General features: G+C 35.6%; 2 protein-coding genes across 2 annotated transcripts; both read right to left on the bottom strand.

Annotated features, from left to right (window-relative positions):
* Positions 1–2081: 2081 nt before the first annotated feature.
* On the bottom strand, positions 2082–5421 carry LOC120137687 (CASP-like protein 2D1). Its single transcript, XM_039153389.1, has 4 exons — positions 5411–5421; positions 2663–3037; positions 2446–2557; positions 2082–2366 (listed from the first exon to the last, which is right to left on the bottom strand). The coding sequence occupies exons 1-4, from the start codon at positions 5419–5421 to the stop codon at positions 2097–2099; spliced, it is 768 nt and encodes a 255-aa protein (XP_039009320.1). The 3' UTR covers positions 2082–2096.
* Positions 5236–9430, bottom strand: LOC120137713 (probable beta-1,3-galactosyltransferase 4). Its single transcript, XM_039153412.1, has 11 exons — positions 9118–9430; positions 8155–8257; positions 8011–8075; positions 7727–7938; positions 7542–7605; positions 7218–7290; positions 6892–7012; positions 6381–6468; positions 6169–6294; positions 5965–6071; positions 5236–5656 (listed from the first exon to the last, which is right to left on the bottom strand). Exons 1-11 carry the CDS (start codon positions 9228–9230, stop codon positions 5508–5510), a joined length of 1221 nt encoding a protein of 406 aa, XP_039009343.1. The 5' UTR covers positions 9231–9430; the 3' UTR covers positions 5236–5507.
* Positions 9431–10072: the final 642 nt, after the last annotated feature.

The following is a 10072-nucleotide window of genomic DNA, read 5'->3' as shown; positions in this document are numbered from 1 at the left end:
AAGTTTATACCAACATCCAGTTGGTCTAGTAAGATGAGGCAGTAGATCCTTTAAGCAATGTTAGAAGTTCGAATCTCGGCAATTGTGAATGGAGCAAACTGGGTTGGGAGGGTCGCCCTTACCTCTACAGTACTCGATCCGTATTAGTCGATCAATAGATCGGATACTTTTGGTTATAAAAAACAATTTATGCTTATATATTGTGTAACTTTATTCCAAAAAAAATGGATGTGTTTATTTTTAAAAATGTATATAATTGAATTAAAATTAAAGTTTTATAGGTAAAATTAAATGTTCATGTATATAAATATAATTAATTTGAATTAAAATATATATATTATATATTATACAATAAATCAAATTCATGTATAAATTAAAAATACATTAATTACTTTTATTTTTTATTCTATTTAATATCATATAATGGTGTTGTAGTGTTTGAGATAATTGGTGCGGGCCACACTAGTATAACACCATTATTTGGGCTACCAAATCATGAAATGAAACCCATCCAAATCGGTCAATTCAGTTCAAATTTAGTTTTGGTCCGTTTTTGTTTATAAATTTTTAATTTTTTTATAATTATACTTAACGTTTAGTTTTTATTTCATTTTAGTATTAGTTGTTAAAAATTTAATGCGTTTAGTACGTAAACTATAAGTTTTGGTTCGTTTTAGTATCTAAGCTTTCAATTTTTTAAAAACTTAACGTTAAATTTTGAATGAAGAACTAAAATGAAACAAAAGCTAAATTTTAAGTATGATTTTGAAAAAAATTGAAAATTTAAGTACTAAAATGGACTAAAACTACATAAACTGACAGTTTAGTTACTAAATATGTAATTTACCCCATATTATTATAGAATATAAATTTAATCATAATTCATTAGTATGAGCCATCCAATTAGGGATGGCAAACGGGCGGGTCGGGTGCGGATACCCCCTCCCCCATCTCCATACCCACCTAATATTTTTCAATCCACCACCCGCCCACCACCCATGATGGGTACAAATTTTCAAATCCACACCCGCCCACGCGGGTACATTTTCAAATCCATCCCCACACCCACTACCTACTAGCAACATACCCATCTAGACCCGCCTTATAGCAAACTAATGGGATGTTGGAGTTGGTTCCCAGACAGTTCGTGATGGGGTAGCAACGCATGGTTCAATTTTTCAGAGGAGTGGCTCTACGAATGTTATGGAGACAGATTGTAGGGAGCATGTAGTCGCAGAGCTGGATTGTTGAGTTGCTTTCGATGTTAATGCTGCGCCTAATATGGGTTTTGAGGGGCTAAAGAACATGGAAACTTCTGCTTTTGATGTTAATGCATATAGTACGGCTAATTTGTGTTTGGATGGGCAGCATGGGCTAAAGAACATGGAAAGTGACGTGGTTAGTGGGATTATGAGTTTAATCAAAGAGCCGAATATTTCCCTAATTAAAGCCCAGATTAAAGACTAAATATCCTTAATATTTGGTTAAATTATATGTTATATATTATACAATATTAAAATTTATAAATTAGTCTCTAAAATTACACCTAAATTCATAATGGTCCAAAATTTAATAGATATTTAGCTGGGCGGGCAGATGCGGGACGGGCGGATGCGGGGCGGTCAGATGCGGGGCGGGTAATGTCTCAAACCCATTACCCGCCCACCACCCACGATGGGTACCACTTTATAAATCCACACCCGCCCACTACCCGCTAAAATTATACCCATCCTCGCTCCAATTAAAACGGATGCGATGCGGAATCCACGAAACTAGACCCGTTTACCATCCCTACATCCAATTTATATAAAAGAATCTTATGCATATAGGAAATGATGATTTCTTAATTGAAAAAAAAAAGCTTAATAATTGTTTTGATCCCTTTATAGTTAAACTATCACTTTTGACACGAATCAAATGGTTTCTGTAGTAAAAAAATGGTTAGTATTACTCGAAAATCCGAGATCGAGTTTCAGTATACCTTTAATATTAAAAGTTTCAGTATATCTTTATAGTTAAACTTATTAGTTGAAACTCGGTCCACTTAATGAGGATTCATATATACAAAACTATTTTTTTTTAAAAAGGCAATGAATTTAGGTTGTTGGTTCATCTTCATCCTCAACCTCTTTAGAAGAAAGAGGAGGGTCAAAGGGGCTAAAAACCCTGTAAGCAGAGATGGCAGCCAAAACGATGAAGCAGCAAAGGACCAAGGCATGGAGAATCAACGCCACCTTCATTTTGCTGCAGAATTTCCCATAACTATTGCAGGCTTCACTCCATGTGATCTTCTGATCTCCTTCGTAAGCCAAGTCTAATATTTCCATCACTGCCGCCCCCGATGTCACCGTCAAATATGCCACAATCTGTGCTCAACACACACACACACACATTTAAGTTCAAAAAAGGTAAAACTTCAAAACTTATAAAGTCGATGGCTTTTACCTGATCAGAGACGAAGAAGAGCCAAGCTTTAGTGAGGAAACATCTGACGAAAGAGGCGATAGCGGCGAGAGAAGCATAACCGGCACAAATGGCACTGGTGAAAACCATGTACCTGTCGTCGAAAGGCAGATTTCAGTGCGTTCTCTTAATGATCCAAAAGAAGAAGGGAACAAAAAGCAGTGCAGGCAGCAAATAAATTGAAAAACACATGGTTTACTTGAGTCCGGTGAGATTGGTGAAGTTTACATCTCCATAGATGGGGTTGTGTTCCTTGTTGGTGACGGTTAACCAGATGGTTGCAATACTCAGAGGAATCACTGAGAGCCGAAGGGAAGCATCCAGCGACTTGAGAGCAGGTGGGTTCTGGTTACCTGTGCTTTCTGCACTCATTTTTCTCTTCAAATGATACCAAAAAACACACTTCAACAGTGGGATTAAGTGGGTGATGGATATAGAGATGTACACAGTACATTCTCTTATGGTCTTCGATTTAAAAGAACAAAGAAAAGGACGATATGCCGTAGGCGTGATGTTGGGTTGGTATGATAAAGTTGGTGGGAAGAGTGATAAGCAGTGGGGAATCAGGAATGTGCTTTTTGACGGAAGTGAATGATGTGATTGTTTGGTAAATTACACCCCAAAGTCATTTAATTATAGGTTTAGTTACAATCAGGTCACATTTTTATTCTAAAGGTTAAGAAACATACCACTTAGTTAAATTTCCAAATATTAGGGTTTCAAATTTTCTGTAAATTATTGACTTTATGAATTTTATTTTTTAATATTGTGATTTACTTATAGATTTTATTTTCTAATTTTATGTGAAGTAATTTATTGACTTTATTTATGATATTTACATCTATTTATAATTTAATTTTTTTATATGTCGTATCCTTGTCATCCTCATACCCTGTAATTTTAGGAATTTTTCGTTTTTCGTCCCAATCCTCGTCTCTATATTTGTTCTCGTATCCATATCAGTGCAATATAGCTTGTTTATATTAGGCGTGGGAATAGGCCAGGTCAGCCTACAGGGGCCTACGACTTGGCCTACATAAATCCTGACCTGGCCTATTTAATAAAAAGACTAGGCTCGGGCTTTTTCAAAAGCTTATTAAATTAAATAGACCAGGCTTAAGCATATTAAAAAGCCTTATAAGCCTGATAGGTCAGTCTATATATATGTATATATACTTGTCATAACGGTGTCTACTTTGTAAAATGTGCCTAAGTTAGAGTGACTTTACTCTAAAATTAATGACTAAACTGAAAATATTTGACTAAACTATAAGTCTATAAGGTAATTAACCCTAAATCTAATATATAACCCTAAAACTAAACTAACCCTCTCTCCTCAATTTCTTTCTCTCTTCAATCTCTCTCCCTCCCATTATCTCTCACGAGCGGGCCCCCTGTCATTGTTTCATTTGTTTTTTAGTTATATATTCATTATAAACAAATAGAAATAACAATAAAAGTGGAGCATGGACACAGTATGGGCAATAGCAACATTTGATGGTGTGCTAGTGCAGACGTCGGGAACAACAAGGTATGGTGATGACCTTGGGTACTGTGTAGACAGGTATGGGAGACAAAAATTGGTGTTTACAATACTTATATTATTTTTTGGGTACCAATATATATGTATCCAACTAAATTAACGTTAGATTAAAAATTAAGCCAAATTATATATTAAGGGCTTGTTTAGCCTATTATAGAAGGTGTGTTATTTTAAAAAAAAAACTATCAAAGGAATATTAAAGGTTTAATGTGAAACAGGCTTTTAAAAAGGCAATCAGGTCAGGCAAGGCTTTTAAAAAGGTCAGGCCGTGCCAAAAATAAAAGCTTTTAATAGCCTACAGGCCAGGCTCAGGCCTAAAATATTCAACGTATGCCAGACTCAAGCCTTTTAAAGACTGGCTTGGCTAGACCTATTCCCACCCTAGTAATAATATTTTAATAGAGTGACTTGATGGAAATTTTTAGAGAAAAATGGCATGTTTGTTACGAACCCTGGAATTTGAGTGACTTTGGATGTAGGTTACCCTTTTTATTTGGTGGATACTGCTTAACCTCAAGTAGCCATGATTGCTTCTTCCTTTTTCTCCTTTCATCCTCCTTGAATCAGATGAGGTTCAGTGAAGTTGATTCAGGTTTATTCATGTGTATCTAACACCCCCTCCATTCAAATTAGAACCAACTACAAGTGGTTTCTAGTCATCCATTCAAATTAGAACCAACTACAAGTGGTTTCTAGTCATTTTAAAAGCGAGCTAAACTCGATTTAACTTTTTTTTGATTCAATTTAAGAAAATTCAACTTGATTTAACTACGATTTATAATTTCATAACTCGATTCGGAAAAATTTAAGTTCAAATTGAGTTATAAAATACAACTTAAATAACCTAATTTTTTAATAAAAAATGAATTAATTTTTAAATTTGAGTTGAGTGTCTCAACTCTATATGATATATAGTTCATAAATCTTTGTCTATATTTCAATCACTTCAAATGGGAGAACTATGGCCGATCTAGGATCAAGTTTCCCACTTTCTGATCCTTAAAGAATCCGAACAAAAAATGTCATTCTAAATCCGACACAGGATGTGATATCTTGACATAATGTATTCTTGTCAAAAGATGAGTCATGTTTTGCTCGAACAAATATATATATACGTGTGTGTATCTATTAGAGGGTGATGCTTTAAGATGAAGAAATGAAGTCATCAAAAGAGAGTTTCACCACCGATCATGGGAAAAGACAGAGCATCAGTCAAGAAAGTGGAACGAAAAAAAGTCACTAATTTGCATATCAAAAGGAATCATATTGGCAATGGCACTTATTGTGGAGTTGCCTTTCATTTCACACTTACAAAAACTCCTCTCTCCTTGAAGAATGGTTTTTTAATTACAAGACTCTCTGTTGCTCTCTTAAATCTGTTTTTATTACATTCACAAATCATACCTGCTTTTCATTATATGTTTTCTCCAATGGCCAAAAATCAAGCTCATATTACTGTTTTTTTAACTTCACTTCCTCCGGAGTTCAGAGGAAACGTACATCAGAAAGCTGCAGTCCCCAAAGCATTCTTGCCTTCTCCGCACCGCCGGTGGACGTCTCTCATCCTCTCAACCGACCTGCAAATCCCGCTGCAGGTCCAGTCGAATGAAGCAACACATACGTTGCCTGCTTGAGCCTTCCACTCGCAATCTGTACCGAAGGTTGTCATCGTCAATCTTTGTTTCGACTCCCGGATTTCTAACATGTACTCCTAGAAAAGATGGTATTTTTTTTCTCTATTTCTTGCTATACTTTGTACGGAATGACAGTCATGCTCAAACACACATACAGGAACAGCCCCGGAGGAAGGCCGAGGATGTCATGGCTTAAAGCATATGGCTAGTAAGAAGAACCAATTTTGTGATAAGGATGATTCAAGCTAGAACGGATGTTTAAGTTCGAACGAAATGCCCGTTTATTCCAGAAACTAGACTGGATGTTAACATTTATGACATTACCTGCAGTGCCACAGCAAAGGCTTCGGTCATCTATGTGCTCGACATCCAACCCTATAAACCATGATCCCAATGAAACATCTTCATTTGCATACTTATGCAGCACGTGCCTAGAAATTCATCATGAAATAAGAACAAAGATTAATAAGCATGAAAGAACTTCAAACACGAAGATGCAGTGTTTTCTTCCGAAGGTCGGGAACTTACTGGTTAATTGATATGTAGGAAGCTAAATCTTTCGAGATGGCATATAGCTGCCCTGTTGCATGGCGGAAATACTTGTTTCCCTCCTCACCAAATTTCCAATATTCAGGTTCGTGATATCGTACTCCCCTGTCCAGGGATGACTAAAGAGTGAGAAAAGATAAATATAGGTTATGACTCTTGAGCTTTAAGGTTAAAACATGATTTTGGCTCACTTTTGGGCAAGAACTGGACCGGATTTCATGCAACCAATATAAACCCTCGGCTTGGTTCGATGCCTAGCCAAAGTTGCTCCGAGTGTTGCTGCAAAAGCAAATAGATGGACCAAATGTAAGAAAATATAAGGAACAGTTGGTCAAGCTGGTTAAAAAAACTGCCAAAAGGCATTAATTCAACCAATGAGGTAAAAATCTGGCCTCGTCTACAAGATGTGCTATATCCCGTTATTCCGAATTAGTCATCTTATCGAACACTAAGCTTTCAAGGTGCCAAAAGGGAACATCCAATTTATCAATCAAATATAGGAAACATGCAGCCACATCAAGACAATGAGTTGCATCTCGAAATAGTCATTATTACAAGATACATGTTTTCAAGTGCAAAATAAATATCGACTGCTACAAAAGAAAAGCAAATATGGTAAAGAATAACATGTTTAACATTCACTGGTCTGAAAGACTGTTTTCATGAAACGCAAAACCGAGGGAGAAAATATTGCATCTTTACCTATATTTACATGCACATCATCATCGACTTTGACGTAGAAATCGGCATCCCACAAAGCAGCTGCAGTGGCAAAGTACGTTTTTGTCTTGGCTGATAATTCGAGGTAACCCTCAACATGCTCCTGCTAGAATGAAACTTTTACAATAAAATAAATACGCATTTACTTGTTCTCAACATATCAAAGTATTATAAAAATGTTGTAGACAAGTTTGTAAGTATGCTCGAGCATCTTGATATTGGAGCAAATCAATAACGTTGCAGAAAAGAATTCTAGTATGTATGAGCATATACATAAATCTAAAAACAAGCAAGATCGAGGATAGTACCAGCCGCAGAAAGTCACCATGCTTTTGGTCTTCTGCTTCAATAGCTCTATCAAGGATACCCCCCGAAGTAGCACTGTGAATCAAACGGATAAAAGGTTTAAGAGGATTTGATTCCATGGATATAGTCCTCGACTTCAAACATTTAGAAGACTATATAAGCAACAATCTGCGGGATAGTAAGTCGATACAACAAAAGGCTTCATAAAATTGCCTTCCACATTAATGGTTTGTTGAAGTAAAGACAACCGGATAAAAAAATCTCCACATCGACGGGATAAATAAATGCCTAACTAAAATAGATCTGAAGTCAAATAAAGTACACACCTATGACCGATTACGAATCGCATTATGATTCCTTTCTCTTCTTCAAGCTTCTTTCGTTCTTCGCCTGGATTTCATGCAAGTGAAGGAACGGAAATGATTCATCTCAAGAAATTTGTTTAGAATGAAATTAAATGATACCATGAATTCACTATTATACGGAAGAAAAGCGAAAAATCTATACCAACCTTGAGGCATCCAAGTAGCACGAACAGAATCTCTTCGTTTTCTGCTGCTAAAAGCAGTATTGATGCCTACAACCATTAAATATTTTCGTTTCCCACTTGCTTCGGGTATTTTCTGGTCGCCTGAGATAGGAGAACCATTGATTATCGATTCTTGCACAGCCCTTGTAGCAGCTAACTCCATCTCCAAATTTGATATTGTTTTATCCAGTGTTCTGCATTTTGATAGTCCATAAAAATTACGCCTTCCACTTAATTTAACAAAAAGCAGCACGGATATGACTTACTGTATAGCATTATGAGTCCTTGAAACTTCCCCGAGTATATCCTTAGGCTCATGCTTCACATCCTTCTGTTAATAAAAGTGATTAAATGAGCTCACAAGAGCCTGGCAGGTGACAAAATTATCCAGTATGTAAAGAAAAACTCACCCGTATTGGATCACAACCCTCTGAAATTAGCTTTAGCCTTTCATCTTTAACACCTATTGCTCGTGCTATGGTTTTATCCTTGGCCTCGGGCACATTCCACATTCTGATGCAAAAAGATCTAATTAGTTTGGCATTGGCATTGGTAAAATAGAAATAGGAAATATAAAGTTAAGTTCTCGATCTGGGAGCAAGAGTTTCCATTAATTCTTGAACAAATTCACTATAACAGTAATAATCGAAACCCCCAACAAGAAGTTTCCGATAACAACAGTAAACAAGATTCTGAATACCGAAATGCAGTGTTAGATGAAAGTTTGTTGCTTCTAGACACCTTCTGGGTTCTTATTGACTGCCACTAGCATTAACTAAACAGCATTCTCAGAGGAGCGAACATTGGGAAACAATTGATTTCGAACTGTAATCGATCCTTACCACAAAATTGACTACCAGAGGATCTCAATGATGGCAAGAGTGAGAAAGTAGATTTGAAATGGCCAAAACTTTAAACCCATCATTCAAGAAGCGAAAAAGAGGAACACGAAAACCTCCATAACACTATATGAACTGCAGATCTTAGCATTACACCATTAAACAAAGAGGACATATTAATTACAAGTCCATTAAAAAAAGAACCAACAATTAATGATGATTTATCAGAAGTTTTTCATAATCATTGCCATTCAAACAGTATAACAAATAAGCTAAAAACTCCACTTTTTGTATAGCAGTAAACCCAGTGAAAAGTGATTTAAACAATGGTCCATGGAATTAAAGGAAAAAAAAGCTATTGTATATATAGACACAATACAAAATCCTCTTAAATCAGGTAATTTACGAAGAAAAAAGAACCAAAATCCATGAAACTGATAAATTTACAAGCACCTACTTCATCAAGCTGCAAATACAAGGTAGAACCAAATCAAGGCATGGGATTCAAAGAAGCTAAAAAAAATTTAAGTTTACCCATCAGAAAAGAGCATCCCAACACAAAAACAGCCAATGCAAAGCAAAAGAGTCCATTTCTTTGTCACCGTAGACTTATAATTTGCCTCGAATCCTTTGCCTTTCCAGCCCATTCCTCTTTGTTCTTCCTCCAAAAGCACTTAAAATCTAAATCAAAGCGATAACCGTTCCTTATATCAAGTCAACAAAGTCGAGGTGACCCAAATTTCAGATCCAAAAATTCCAACTTTCCAATAAAATGAAGAAGAAAGCAACAAACTTCTATACAAAGAAATTGTATTTCAACCCTTGAAGGTCGTGTCTTCAAATTGGGTTTTCTGGGAATTGTTTAAGAAGAGAAATTGGAGAAAAAACTAGAGAAGGATGCTCTTTGCGGAAGTTCCTGGAAATGACCCAACAACTTCAACTGTTGAGTTCTTACATATAAATATATATATTATAAGAAAAATATAATGTAAAACTTTATTTTAAATTAGTATTGCCGACATTTCCGAAAAAATGTAAATTCAAAAAACTCCAAACAAGATTTGGTGTTACAATGTTTGAGTCGTAGCTGTGAATTCATTGACATTTCAACTTTCGTTGTATAAAGGTGGGCTTGTTCAACGTGGTAATAAATGAAGATTATTCTAATTTTGGACAAGGTAAACAAAGCGGATTTCATGTTTGAATTGGTTTATTATGGGAATTATTCAGCTTTTTACTAATCAACGAAGTTAATTCCACGATGATCACCAACTAAAATCTTCTGTCCCTCTCTAATCTCTATACCCTTTTGTCTATCCTTCCATTCCATTCATGTAATGACACATGTTTTATTAATTACTTTTAATATTGATGTTGGTTTTTTTTATCGGTTTTCCTTCTCTTCAAACTAGAAAAAATATTAATTTCGAAGCGATAAAAACAATATTGAATTAAAATTGAATACTCACGTTCAAGTGACTTAGAAACC

This window comes from Hibiscus syriacus, unplaced genomic scaffold (assembly GCF_006381635.1).
Source record: "Hibiscus syriacus cultivar Baekdansim isolate YM2019G1 unplaced genomic scaffold, ASM638163v2 tig00002081_pilon, whole genome shotgun sequence".
NCBI classification, from domain to species: domain Eukaryota; kingdom Viridiplantae; phylum Streptophyta; class Magnoliopsida; order Malvales; family Malvaceae; genus Hibiscus; species Hibiscus syriacus.
Note: the sequence above shows the minus strand (reverse complement) of the source record. Positions and strands in the feature narration are given on the sequence as shown.